Source organism: Lathyrus oleraceus, chromosome 7 (assembly GCF_024323335.1).
Source record: "Lathyrus oleraceus cultivar Zhongwan6 chromosome 7, CAAS_Psat_ZW6_1.0, whole genome shotgun sequence".
NCBI classification, from domain to species: domain Eukaryota; kingdom Viridiplantae; phylum Streptophyta; class Magnoliopsida; order Fabales; family Fabaceae; genus Lathyrus; species Lathyrus oleraceus.
In genome coordinates, this window is record NC_066585.1 from 5,269,826 (window position 1) to 5,285,082 (window position 15,257).

General features: G+C 35.3%; 2 protein-coding genes across 2 annotated transcripts; one reads left to right on the top strand and one right to left on the bottom strand.

Annotated features, from left to right (window-relative positions):
• Positions 1–4,889: 4,889 nt before the first annotated feature.
• Positions 4,890–6,453, bottom strand: LOC127100455 (uncharacterized). Its single transcript, XM_051037657.1, has 4 exons — positions 6,098–6,453; positions 5,761–5,821; positions 5,509–5,658; positions 4,890–5,366 (listed from the first exon to the last, which is right to left on the bottom strand). The coding sequence occupies exons 1-4, from the start codon at positions 6,451–6,453 to the stop codon at positions 4,890–4,892; spliced, it is 1,044 nt and encodes a 347-aa protein (XP_050893614.1).
• Positions 6,454–7,948: 1,495 nt separating this feature from the next.
• On the top strand, positions 7,949–12,639 carry LOC127106354 (pentatricopeptide repeat-containing protein At4g02750). Its single transcript, XM_051043657.1, has 2 exons — positions 7,949–9,518; positions 11,374–12,639. Exons 1-2 carry the CDS (start codon positions 8,103–8,105, stop codon positions 12,178–12,180), a joined length of 2,223 nt encoding a protein of 740 aa, XP_050899614.1. The 5' UTR covers positions 7,949–8,102; the 3' UTR covers positions 12,181–12,639.
• Positions 12,640–15,257: the final 2,618 nt, after the last annotated feature.

The following is a 15,257-nucleotide window of genomic DNA, read 5'->3' on the forward strand; positions in this document are numbered from 1 at the left end:
GTGTACCGTGGATGAGTGGTCTCTTAACTTATGTAACGATAGGCATTGTATGGAACATTGTGGTGATAGTAAGAGATTGGGTGAATGTAATCACCTAGTGATTGATGAACATAATCATGTTGATAATGACAAACTAGTCATGTGTTCAGAAATAACCCCATGATTGTGCCTGTCCCAAATTGCGATGCTTATGAAAAGTAAGATTTGGGATACATGCACCAATACTTTGCATCAACCAAATGGGTCAGAGTGTCATAAAAGACATGGACCTCAAAGTGGGTTAGAGTCCCATACGAGGAAAAGGCTCGAAATGAGTTTGAGTCCCATATGGAGTGAAGATTCTTAAAATGGGTTCGAGTTCCTGAAGAATCCGAAATCCATAAGAAAGTCGAAGTATGATACAAGGATCCATGGTCCTTGTCGATAATCCTAGACATAAGGTTGGCCGGGGAAAGATATCTTGGTACCATTTCCGATTAGTGGCTGATTTGAGTTGAATGAACTCAAGTTTATATGTTTTCCTACAATGCGAGAATTCCCCCGATACTTAAGTCTTCATTACCTTTTCATGACTTAAGCTAAAACTAGACTAGAAACTCTGTAGAGCCGAGTGGACCCATAAGATAGGGAACCCACTGAGATTATTATCTCACCCCATTATTATTGTTATTTTTCAGGTGAAAGGTAAGGACAAGCTGGTTTGATGTCCTTGGCGACTTGATATTTTGGATGATGATCCACTGTGTAGATGTCTATTTTGAGATCATTCAGAGAATAATCTAGTTCCTAGTTTTATTTGAGGCACCTTTGTATATATTATGCCTTAGTTGTATATTATTTTTCGGCATGTGTATATGTACACTATTGAAGATAGGCTCTTGTGAATTTCAGTACCAAACTTACACTATGTATAATATGTATTCTAGACATGTATTATATGTGGGTGTTATAGACGTCGTTTTGTATGAGAAAAAACATAAGCATTTAACTCGTCGGATTTCCAAAATCGTCGATTATCCAATTTTTACCAGTTTTGGCCAGTTCCTAGTGGTTTAATAGCTTACCTGATCTAATAATCATACCAAATTAGTGACCGATATGATTCGACCGATTGGTATAATTTTTAAAACACTGGTTGTGGCTCTTGTGGAAGCGTTAATACTTTATTTTGTCGGTCCTGGAGGATTCTCTGACTGGGAAGAGGTTTTTAATCTCGACCTTGTGAAATTCAGTTCTTGCACACTCTTGACATATATTTTCCTAGGAAGTGTTAAGGGGGCTATACTTATCATGTCGGTCACGCGTTCCACATTCGGTATCCTCCATTAGTCAGTTAGATTCCTTCCCTGATGGCTGACTGAAATACGTATCTATTGTTGTTTGGCTATCTTCACGTGCTACAGGTTTTTCCTCAAGGTTACTAAAGGGTTGTGCCCGATTCAAGAGCTCTTTTAAACTATGGGACTAAATGCGCTCTAATTTCTCCTCGAAGGAGTTGTTTTGCTTCATGGTTTTTCCTCAATGTTACTAAAGGGTTGTGCCCGATTCAAGAGCTCTTTTAAACTATGGGACTAAATGCGCTCTAATTTCTCCTCGAAGGAGTTGTTTTGCTTCACGGCATTCTAAAAAATCTAGCACTTAAGGCTCTCGTCGAAGCCTCCCACTTCTACAACCGCTTGCATGAAATGGTCGATGTATGGATATAAACTCTCATTTTTTTTACGTGATACCACTGAGGGGAGCTATTATCACTGATCATATTTTCCTAGTTGCGAAATGAGATATGAAGTTTTAACACACATCTGTCCACGATTCAATGCTTTTGTCTAGTAGAGCTTTGAACCAGGGCCTAGCAGATCCCGTCAGTGTTAGTGCAAAAAGCTCTATATTTTCCACCTCATTAAAATGTTAGTAATTCAAAAGGTCATTAACGTATACATGTTCGTTGGGATTCCCTTTCCTTTTGTACTCCTTCAGCTTTGGAGGTTTTTTCAACAATTTTGGTATTTCGACTGTCAAGAATACTAGCACAAAAATGATGTTTCAGTTGGTTTTTCACCAGTGGTTCTTCTATTTGTTTCTCTCGGGGAGCATGATTGCCTCGCCCCCTCCGAGGCTATGAGGTGGAGTTCAATGCCTCTAGCTCTTTTGATGATTTAGATATCATGTAGCCTCATCCTTGCTAGATACGACTAGCTCAAGGATGATTATACATCTCTTTCGAGAGGCGACTTCTTGTACGATGTTATCTATCGGTTTTGTGTTATGTAGGATTTCTTCAAGGTGAAGCAACCTTTCTTTAATTGCTTATGAGCTTGGGTGTTAGACCATATTATACATGCTTTTTAATCATTCATTCGCACCATGCACGTCAAGGTAGGCTTGCAACAACTAAAATCTAGATAGCGATTTTGGCGCTGACATTAATGGCGGCGACAAAGGCTTGAACGACGGTTCGCCTTGCTGGATCTATGGAGTAGCACCTATAAACACTGGAAGTGGAACGAGATCTAGATGTGGAAAATTGCTCACGAGGACCTGATCGCATCTGTTTTAAGGACGAGGTGGTGGATTTCTAATTGCTTGAGCAATAACAACTGCTTCACATAAAACATCGAAATAACTGGATATAGATCCTTCCATTGTTGGAAGATCTAGAGGTTAGAGATTCGTAAAGTTGAAATTAGGAGTTTATTTTCTATCGGAGTAGATTGAAAATAGAGATCTGGTGCTTCATTTTAGGAAATCTGAATTCGCTAGATTGACAAGGTTTTGGTTCGATGAATTGAGAGTTGGATATTTGGACATGGAAAATGTAGGATTCAAATGTCTATTCCCACATACAGCGTCACTGTTCTGCTAGGGAACTAAACTTAATTTGAGATTGGAAGTTGCGAGATGTAACCATGGACTTGAGCTTCTAATGCGGTGAGAGAGAAACTCACATGTAAAGTTAACATTTCAATCCTCAAGTTAGCATGTGAGTAATGTGAGATAATGACGTTTGAATTTGAATCGTAACTGCAAAATGGTGCACCTCCACTTTATATAACAAAGCCAAATTAGTTATAACAACTCGTTAACCATCATGTACAGAAAGCGAAGAGCCGTTAAATAGATCAAGGATTTGGATTGCTTGTGGACCAACCCATGATAATAGTCTTACTCAACGAATGACTTGGTGAACCATTGTGTTCTTAGGCCACGACGGTTGAACGTTGTGGCCGGCCCAAGACAACATGCTTTCTTAAAGAGGATTTCTTAATGCACCATTTATACTTCTTAGGCACCACACCAAAATTCAAAAGTGCATCCTATTTCTGGAGATGCATCTCCAGATGCACCCTAACACATACTCAATACAGGTCATTCTGAATGACGCTCTATTATTTGGTTTATTTTATTCCGGAGATGCATCTTAGGAATTTTTTTGTAGTTACATTTATATAAGACATACACATCAGTACCAGATCCAAAGACATGTAATTTTATAAATTGAAATTAAGATTCATAAAATAAAATTAGGATTACATAGATGATTTCAATATAAAATGCAACATTACACCTCAATATCTAGGTGGACGTTTCAACATCGTTAGAATATCTTTGACCGATCTTGAAATCATCGCTTTCAACTGGAGCAAAACTTTTGTTTCGAAACGAAATACGTATTCCAAATAGCAGTTACATCCACTTGCGTCTTGAGCTCAAATTTACCGAGCTCAATATTCTCCCTCGTTGCCAATCGACAATGAACGGTGTTCGAGCTTCACAATATTGTGATTGTCTCCGTAAGGTAGGACATAATTTATTTCGTCTTTAATATCTTCGAAAGAGGTGAAATCGATGAGCTTAATCGTGCGCCCATTTTTAGAGATGGAGAATGAGACATTTGCGATATATCCGTTGATGTTTATTTGTGAAATTTGAGACATTTTCAGTTTGAAAGAAATATAAAATAAAAACGCCTTAACTTATAGAAGTCATAGATCAATAAAGACAACTCAATAACTGGCATGCTGATTCCAGAGATATATCTCCGGAACCACACCCTTTTATTTTGTTCCGGAGACGTATCTCCAGAACTTCTCCTGAATCAATTTCAAAATAAAACCTTTAAAGCAAAACCTGATTTTTTTTACAAAAGGACAATTGTTGTTATGAGGAATATAAAAAGTGAATTAAGACACAATATGAACAATTTTTGAATATATTACACTTCATTTATATCGAGACACAATTACATACACTTATTTGTCCGACTACACAAGAAATTAAAAAGAATTGAAACATAGGTCGCCAGATAAATCTATGGGTGGTACCCCATTGAACTTTTGTGCATTTGATTCTCTTTCAATGTTGCTCAATTTCTCGAACTCTTGCATCCTTTCTATAAAATGATCCGGCCAAGTCTTCTCAGCTTTTTTTGTTGAATGAGTCGTCTACTCTGGTGATGTAAGTGGTATAGGGCATCCCGATTTCAAGTAAATTTGAACAAAATGACTTGATTTTGAGAGCCACCCAATACACATAATACGATCATTTGAATTTTGAGGTGGGGAGGTACATAGTGGAAAAAAGGTTTATGAAAAAACGTATCATGTCAGATTAACACACACTCGATCATACGCACATGCTATTAGGTGACTCATTTCAGAAAAGTGCATCCATTTTGTCTCCGTAGCCGGTCCGCTAAGGAAAGGAACAAGAAACTCAAAAACTTTGTCGAAGTTTTCTTTCTTTCTGTAAAACTGTGTGTATAATTCTTTATGAATCCTCTACTCTTGGATAAGTTGGTGGCGTACAAGTGTATGCTTAGCTTCTCCTTTACCGAGTAAAGCCGAAACTGCTTGATAACCGCAATTACCGTCCCCCTCAACATTGACGATTCACTCGATGTATTTGTGCATAAAAATAGACATCTCGTCAATGAATATAATCTTTGGTGGAAGCAACGTATGAGGTGGTTTGCTAATGCGAATTCCTTTGACAACACTTTTTTTTTTAGATTTTGGAGTTGGTGAGTCGGAAAAAACTTTTTCAACATGCTCAAAATATGAAGGTGACTGTGTAGTTGAATTGTCATTCGATGTAGACTTCATTTTCTTCGGAGCACCTTTTGTTTTTACTGGTTGAGAGAGCGGTTTCATGTCGGTGGTTTCCAGATAGACAATCTTCCTCAATTGTTTTTCGATGTGGATTTTAATGTTGTCATTGGCTTCCAAAAATCTCTCTTGTATCACTTCCCATTCGGTCAAAATAATTATATTCGATTTATCTTCATTCATGACACCATCCTCATCAAACCTAAGTCTCTTCCAATGAGTGCAAACCTCACTCATTCTTATTGAATCACCAAGTTTCACCTTTTTGCAATAACATAAGCACATGAGAGACCATATGTTTCACAATTGCGCATCCACATTTTGCGCTATCGGAGCCTACATTATCAGCTTGTTTAGCCTCGTGAAAAATATAATTCAAACCCGTCCGAGAAATGTTACTGACCAATTGAGAATAAAGAGTGTTGTCTTTAAATCTGTGTTCCAAGACTGTGATGCTCCGACCAAATGATATGTGTATCTCATTATGTTGGTTTTGAATCATATGGTTTCCAAAGTCCCAATCTCTACACAAACCACCCTTACTATTTCCCAACTACTTTTTAAAAGTAGCATGGGCAGATTCAACTATGTTAGTTGTTTTATTTTCAAGGTGTCTAACATTGGCAGTCCATGCACAAACAATTTTCTCATTCACCTGGTCAAGAATTGTGCTTTCAACATATTTCAACAAATCAGGATAGTTTTCACACACTTTCCTGAAATGCATAACAAAATTGACATATAGTTCTTTTGTGGAAGAATTTATTATACGATTCCATGCATCCATTATTTTTTCAACAACCACACCCGCTTTCACCAATTTTCCATCTTCAGACTCTATTTGTTTTGTCTCTACCGCGGGTTTAACCCGACTTCTCACATTCTTGTTATGTGATACCTACAAAATAATGCATTAGAAGAAGGAAATACCTTTGCAACTGAATTCATCATGCTGTTATCGCGGTCGGTAACAATCACTTTAGGCATCTCACCTTGGTCCTTCAACAATGTCTGACACACATCTAAGGCCCAAGTAAAACTGTCCTTTTTTTTCACACCCAAGAAATGCAAACCCAATAAAATATATCTTTTCAGTTGAGGTAACACCAATCATCTCTAACAATGAAAGTCTATACTTGCTGGTCTTGTAGGTAGAATCAAGTGTGAGCATAGTAGGAAATGTGTTGAACAATTTTATGGAATCAGGATGAGTCCAAAATATATCTTCAACAGTAACTCCATTTTTGCACGTTCGGTACCTAGACACATAACTATTATCATCCAACAGTTTCAAGAGTTGTTGCATTTCAGTTCTATCTGCTCTAAGATCCTCGTTAGTTAGGTGCATAATATTATACACTTGCTTGATATTTGATATATTTTCGGGTCTTTTATGTATTAATGTTGCAAGATATTTTTCGGTTGAACCGAATTCAATGTCATGTCAGTAACACATTCCTTCTCTTCTGACATGAGCCGGCACAGACTAGGGTGACTGACTATTTTTTCACACAAACCATAGTTATGCAAAATACATATCACATTAAATCTTCAGTTTTTGTTTGCCAACACGTAACCACACACCTTAAACAGACACTCGTATTTTCTTAAACCAGTGTCATCTCTTTTAAAGTTCCGGAGATGAGTTATATATTTCCTGCTTTTTTCGTACGTCATTGTCACAAAAGTGCATCTTTTATCCGGACCATTATCGAACCTTCCGATAACCACACCAAATCCAAGTTCAGCGGCCTCTACACGATTCAATTGAAGCATTTGATCATGAGATTCAAACTCTTGCTCGTTTTTAAACTGGTTCCCAACATCTATCGCCTTCACGAAAACACCTTGGACATCCGGAGAAACAACTTGTTTTGCGAAAACATCGGGGTGCGTCATATCTAATGAAAAGAATTACAACATAATAACATATAAGCGACACTGCTTACAACAGAGCTGTAAATTCAACACAAACTTGTTCCAGAAATGCATATCCAGAAAAGTTCATACGCGTTCCGAAGATACATTTTCGGACACAACGCTCATTTTTTCATAAAATATGCATGATTAATGTGAGCAATACAATGTGAGATAAAAGATCTTTACCTGGAATTCTATCTTCTATTGCTCCATTTGATGTGATGAACCAAAAGATTGGAGATTTGAAGTGAAAAAATGGATTAAGAATGAATGAGTTTTTATGAGGGTTTGAGTTGAAAAACAACAATGACGACAATGATTGTGTGATCATGCAGCTGATGCTATTATCAAATTATTCTGGAGATGCATCTCTAGAAGTATCTGACAGACAAATATGACATAATATTTTAAAATCCCGCCCAAACTTCCGACTATGTATCTTCGGAATTTCTATTGAACTGATCAATTATAAATATATTTCATGAAATGTTTCGGAGATGAATCTCAGGAATAAAAACAACACAATTATAGGCGTCACTCAGAATGACATGCGTTGAGTGTGTAATAGGTGCGTCTGGAGATGAATCTCCGGAAATAGAGAGACATTTTTTAATTTCCACGTGGTGGCTAAGAAATTTATGAGTTTCATTAAGGCTATGTTTGGATACGGTAAAACGAATGGAGCGAAACAAAGTGAAATGGAGTGGAGCGAAGCAGAATTGAATAAAGATATCATTCCATTATTTGAATATTTCATGATGAAAGAAAACAATTTTATCATTCCATCCAAATTAAAAAGTACAAAAAATGATGGAATAAAATGAAATACATTCCATTTGATTCGGGTCCATTTCATCCATTTATAATTAATCCATACAACAAAATTTAAATTTATTCGATTCCATTCTAATAAAGAAAATAACTACATAAATCAGTTTTATTTTATCTCTGGTAAAACATTCAATCAAGTTATTTAAGCTCTTTCCTCATAAAAAGATCTGTGACTTGATGTGACCAACTTTGCGCCATAAAATTCCAACCACAGAGACTAGCTTAGCCGCGTCATAATTTTTTTGAATGCGAAGCTTTTGGAAGAAAAGCCAGAACCACGCTCTGCAACACCTGAAAACAATAAGCGGGAACTATAATCTGAGACAATCACATGATTTCAGTTTTCAAGTTCAATGCGCAAGCCAAACAACACCCAAACCCCAAATCCTAGACAGAGACCCACACATTGTGAAATGTACCAATTCAATTTCTACTCACATGCGCAATGGCCACTGCCACTTGGCTCTCCGTGTTTTCGACGCCATGCCTTACAGGAACTTGTTTTCCTGGAACTTAATGCTTACTGGGTATGTCAAAAACCACAGACTCAGTGATGCTCGCAACTTGTTTGATTTAATGCCTCATAAGGATATTGTTTCATGGAATACCATGCTGTCTGGTTATGTCCGGAGTGGGTGCGTTGACGAGGCTAAACTAGTTTTTGATAACATGCCTTATAAGGATTCCATCTCTTGGAATGGATTGCTTGCTGTGTATGTTCAGAATGGGAGACTCGAGGAGGCCCGTCGGTTGTTTGAGTCGAAGCGGGATTGGGAAGTTATTTCATGGAATTGTTTGATGGGTGGGTATGTGAAGAGGAAGATGTTAGATGATGCTAGGCAGCTTTTTTATCATATGCCTGTTAGGGATGTAATCTCTTGGAATACCATGATTTCGGGTTATGCACGGGATGGAGATTTGTTTCAAGCTAGGAGATTGTTTGAGGAGTCTCCGGTACGGGATGTTTTCACGTGGACAGCAATGGTGTATGCTTATGTGCAGAATGGAATGTTGGATGAAGCGAGAAGGATTTTTGATGAAATGCCGGGAAAAAGTGACATGACTTACAATGTGATGATTGCAGGTTATGTGCAATGCAAGAAAATGGAAATGGCAAGGGAATTGTTTGAGGCAATGCCTTGTCGGAATGTGGGTTCATGGAATATCATTATCAGTGGCTATGGTCAGAACAACGAAATTGTTCAAGCTAGGAAATTATTTGACATGATGCCTCAGCGTGATTGTGTATCTTGGGCAGCAATTATTGCTGGTTATGCTCAGACTGGTTACTACGAAGAAGCTATGGACATGCTTGTGGAGATGAAACGGGATGGAAAAAGTTTAAACAGATCTACATTTTGTTGTGCTCTGAGCATATGTGCTAATATGGCTTCTTTGGTGTTAGGGAAACAAGTTCACGGGCAGGTGGTGAAGACAGGGTATGATAATGGGTGTTTGGTGGGAAATGCACTTCTTGATATGTATTGTAAATGTGGCAGCATAGGTAAAGCCTATGATGTGTTTGAAGGAATACAGCAGAAAGATATCATCTCTTGGAACACAATGTTAGCTGGTTATGCTAGGCATGGATTTGGCAGACAGGCTTTATTGGTGTTTGATTCAATGAAGATAGCAGGTTTTATACCTGACGAAATTACCATGGTATGTATTTGGTTTTTATTTATAAATAAATTCCATATGTTAGAATGAATGATCCTTATCAAACTGTGTTGGATGAACTATGGTCCTCAAAGCTTCATAATTCACTTCATTGTATTTTCATTTGGACATCACTGGTTTACAACTTAGTTTTCTGATTTAATTTTTCCTGGCTGTTATGGTCAAATAAGCTCCCCCGGGAAGCAAGAAATACGTGGGTTCCATCTTGTCTCTTGAATCCTATTTCTATATATTTTCTGTGAAGGGAACAAAAGCTTATTCTTTTCTAGTTATCTGTTTATTTTGTCCTGCTATTATTGCACTGTAATCCAACAGGAAGTTGACAGCACTGTAATCCATGCTGTTAGGCATGCTATTGACCTTAATAATTGAAATAGATTAATTCCGAATAGTTGTTACTGACTTGAATAGCCTAGGCTACATTGAGGCTATATACCTGTTGAACTGTAACTGTCATAAAATGTCATAGTTAGATTTAAAGAAACAGTTGTGAGATCCTCAAATTTAAGGGTTTGTTTAGGCAGTTATTTTGGATTTATTTCAGGATAAAGGTGTCTGAGCAAGAACTAAAGAAAGGGAGGAGAGAGAATAGATCGAGAAAGTGAAGAGAAACTGAAAATGCGTCGAGTGATTCTTCCTTGTTAAAGATAATACATTACATTTGCCTTTATACCACTAGATTATATAACTAATATTTTTAAACATGTAAAGAAGCTTAACTAACTCTCAGTCTTAACTGATAACTAATTCCTATTCCGTACACAGAATTTTGACATATTTAGTTTCTTTTTTTCCCCTTTGAATACCATGTAATATAAAATGTCGTGTGCTATTTACAAGTTAATGGAATAATTCAGATTTCTTCTCATACTGTATTTCATTGCAGTATTTATTACAAATTTGTTGGTTTTGATAGAACAAGATACCACCACTCCACCACTTGTCTCAGTTGTCTGACATTATGTAAATAAAGAATGTTGAATTCCCTTATTTAGCTCTGAAGCATATATGATGGTGTATGCTTTTAAAATTGTTGAACATAGAATATTTTATTAAGGGTACATAAAATCAAGTAAAAGGAAAGTGGACCATATATTTCTTTAAGCTTTCTGTTAGTAGACTCCACCTATAGTAAGTTATAGACAAAGGAAAAAGTAGCAGAGGGGGCTCTTTGGTTTAGAAGTGGAATGTGGTAGGGTCTGTATGCACATTTCTTTCCTTGTATTTTTTAGAGTACCGAGCTAGCGATTGGAGGTTTCTTCGATGAAATATGTATTCTTCCCGTCAATTCTGATCGAGATCTATCACAATATGACTTTCCTCCTCATCATAGTTTCAGCATATATGAATAGACTGCATCCCTGCTATTTTTTCCTTGCCCTTGACTTTTGTCATTATATTTGATATGTATAGGAAAATTCAGTCAGAAATACTTCATGGGCCTAATGCAGGCAAGAAGTTCAATTGCTAAGGATAATGTCACGTGTGTTATTGAATCCCTTATCTTTATCTCTCTAACAAATTTCAAATAGGTGGTCTCTGCATTGATCAGAGTCCTGCATTTTACAATTTTTTTTTTCCTCGGTTTGGTATTTTCATTTCTAAAGTAACCCAAGAATGTTGCTAAAGTTTTCTTTACAATGTGGAAAAGGAAAATGAGCTAATGGCTGCGTTATCATAAGCAAATATGATCACAATAACAAAAAATTGACAAATAAACTAGGATGGATTGAGGTGTTGTATTATCATTTTACCTAAACAATATAATAGTGTGCCTTTTGACTCTTATCTACATGTAACATCATTTCTGCTTATTCTTTCTCTAATCATGTTTCAGGTTGGCGTTCTTTCGGCTTGCAGTCATACTGGCATGACTGATAGGGGAACTGAATATTTTTATGCAATGAATAAAGCTTATGGCATAGCACCAAATTCAAAACATTATAACTGTATGATTGATCTTCTTGGTAGAGCTGGACGCCTTGAAGAAGCACATAACTTAATGAAAAACATGCCTTTTGAGCCAGACGCTGCAACCTGGGGAGCTCTACTAGGTGCAAGCCGGATTCATGGCTATACTGAACTGGGTGAGAAGGCTGCTGAGATGCTTTTTAATATGGAACCCCATAATGTGGGAATGTATGTCCTTCTTTCAAATTTATATGCAGGTTTAGGCAAATGGGTTGATGTTGGCAAGCTTAGATTAAAAATGAGACAACTTGGTATTCAGAAAATACCCGGATATAGTTGGGTTGAGGTACAAACTAAGATTCATACATTCACAGTTGGTGATTGTTCGCACCCGGAAAAAGATAGAATCTATGCTTACTTAGAAGAGTTAGATCTAAAACTGAAGCAAGAGGGACATGTTCCTTTGGTAAAATTGGTTCTGCATGATGTAGAAGAGGAAGAGAAGAAGCGAATGCTCAAGTATCACAGTGAGAAATTAGCTGTGGCATTTGGAATTTTGACCATACCCGCTGATAGACCAATACGTGTCATGAAAAACTTGCGCGTGTGTGAAGACTGTCATAATGCCATCAAGCATATATCCAAAATTGTTGGAAGATTGATAATCTTAAGGGATTCTCATCGCTTTCATTACTTCAGTGATGGTATTTGTTCTTGTGGGGATTACTGGTGAGTGGAGAAATATGGTAAAAATTAACCCAAATAATATGCAAGTATAGATTGTGAAATTCGGAGACGTATATCACCTATACTGTCATAATATGCAAGTATAGGTGCATGGTGATCAAGTTTGGAAGAAGCTTTGATACTTGAATGGCCATCCTATAGACAGAACGTTTCTGTCGAAAAATATGCATCATGGCCTTCCAACAAATTTGTTCCGAGCTTGTGGATGCATGACTGATGGTAACCTCTGTCTTTTATGTGCTAAGTGGTGGTGGCGAGGAATTGGAGAATGTACTTCAAGATTAAAAGATTTGAATCTCTAACGTTAATATCCATGCTCAAAAAAAGAGTAAAAACACATTTGTTCAAAAACACATTTGTTCAAAAAATATATTGTATAGTAAATTATCTTGTATAGTATCGGCGACATAATTATGGTGTTGTAAGAAAAAAAATCCGTGCACTATGGTATACTTTATTTCTATTATTATGCTGGAGTCTATATGGAGCTACAATATAAAACTGATAAAATCTACTATTGGACTAAGCAAATGGATTGCAATTTTCTTAAGATAAATTGTTTTCATGATATGATGAGAATAGTATATGTCTCATATCATAAGCTAGAATTCTCTTGTCAACTGTAAGTATAGTTTTTTTAAAATGTAATATTAACCACAAGGTAAGAAATTTATTTATAAAAAATTTGTACTGAAAAAATAATTTGATATTTTTATTAAAATTAATGTATAATTTTAAGATAAAATTTCTTTATTTAATTTTTTACTTGTGTTTTAAGAGTATAAGTTAATATTATTTATTTTTAAATATAATTATAAAAACAATATAAAAGAATTATAATTATAAAAAAAAATGAAAAATTATATTGTTCAAATGATATCAAAATATTAAAATTAAAAGTAATTTGTTTAAAAAAAGTTAAGATATATTTAATAATATAAAAAAATTACATTTGAAAAATTTCAATAAATCATAATTTTTTTATGATCAAATTAAAATATTAGTTTTATTTTATATAATTAAAATAATATAAAAATAACAAACAAATAGACATACCGTTACATCTTTTTAGATGAAAAAATTATATAAAATATATATTTTACTTCTCCTTTGTAAAAAAATTAAAAATTAAAATTTAATCCACTAAAAAACCTGAAATTATACGAACCGAAGAAAAGACGGTGTTTTTTGTGAGTTCATATATCAAATTCGTGTACTTTGCGTGCTTTACAACTTGGCAATGAAAGAACTTCGTGTAAATAATGACTCTAGTATAGTGAACCTACCCATCGGAGATTTAATTTATCTAAATTTATTATTGTATAAAATTTAGGAACAATTTGTTTTAACTTTAAAAAAAATAGATTTTTATTTTTATTTTTGAAAATAAATTTTATAAAAATGTTTTTCAAAATATTATAAGTTTTTTTAAATTTGTTTTTTATAAATTAAAAGATTGAATTGTTCATTCTATAACATAAATACACATTATTGAAGATTAAAATATAGTCAAAATCACAATTTTTTCAAAAAGTTGTATCTCAAAAATAATTTTTATGAAAAACTATTTGAAATAGCTTCAAAATTAAGTGATTTTTTGAAATTTTGATATCTAAAAAAAGTTTCGATAAAATGATGAAATACCTAAAATAATATTTTAAGAATAACTATTCAAACCAAATTTCCATTTGAAACTTTTATGAAAAATTTCTTTGTAAATTTTTTTTACACTAAAATATTTAACACTATAAAAATCATTTTAAAAAAAGACAAAACAAACGAGCCCTTAATATCCATAAGAAAATCATTTGTCTAAATCTATTATTTTATAAAATTTAATATCTACAAACCGATTCTCTAAAAGTTTCTATAACGATTTCTTTCTTAAGGACAATCAGGGATCCACCATCGACATTCTACACTGTGCCATAGATATAAGTGTAATATCAGATATTAAATCTATAGAAAACTCATCTTCCTTCTAGGATGGTAAATTATATATATCTTTAGGAAATACTTCCGAAAAATCGCACATTTTTGCCAGATCCTCAATTGAAACTTTACTCTCTACTTTAAGGGAAATTAACAACATGTACACTTGAATATCATCTCAAAAAGATACCCCGACATGGTTGGCGGTCATGAACCACAAATCCTTACATTTCATCGGTTCCATAAACAAAACAATTTTATCCGTACAATTGATGTGAACATGGTTGAAAGATAGCCCGTTCATCCCCAAAATAACATCCAGCCTGAATTAAATTGTCTGATGCCGAGACTTCAACACCATTAAGAGCAAAAACTCTTTTGTTGGCTCTTGGTTGGTTTTCTTGGGAACTTTGATCATTGTCTGGTTCCTGATTCAGATTCTAACAAAACCTACTTATGTGACCTTGTTTGCCACAATTGAAACAAGTTGGAGCTATATCCTTACACTGATAAACCCGATGACCTATTTTTCCACGCTCTCCACATCTTAGAGGAGTCGAAGGCCTCATCCACTATTCCCAACACTACACTTACTCTTGTTCCCATTACCATCATTATTACTTCTTCCACCTCCAGTTGTTGACCCCTGATTACTGTAACTACTCTGATGTCCATTTAGATTCATATTAGGTTTACCACAGTTCGGATAAACAAATCTCTTGTTTTTCTGAGTATTCACATTCTTGTAGTGAGTGGATATTGCTATGTTGTCTTCATCATAAATCGTATACTTGTTCACCAGTACAGAAAATCAGCGGATCTCCTGATAGCCAATGAATTACTTGATCTCAGGACGTGATCCACTTTTCAATTTCACACACTTGGAACCTTGAGCATAATCCCATTATAATGCAGACAAAACCTGGACAATTCTTCAAATTTAGCCGCATGCTCGGTCACAATCATATTGCCCTGTTTCAGCTCGAGGAATTCCACCTTGAAATGTTTGAGCAGTCTGAGCCCCACATTATCCATTGTCGCTAATACGTTAACTATCGTACGATCATTTCTACCAGCAGCCATTTCCTCCTGCAATAACCAGACAAAAAGCATAATTTGGTTATTACTGTA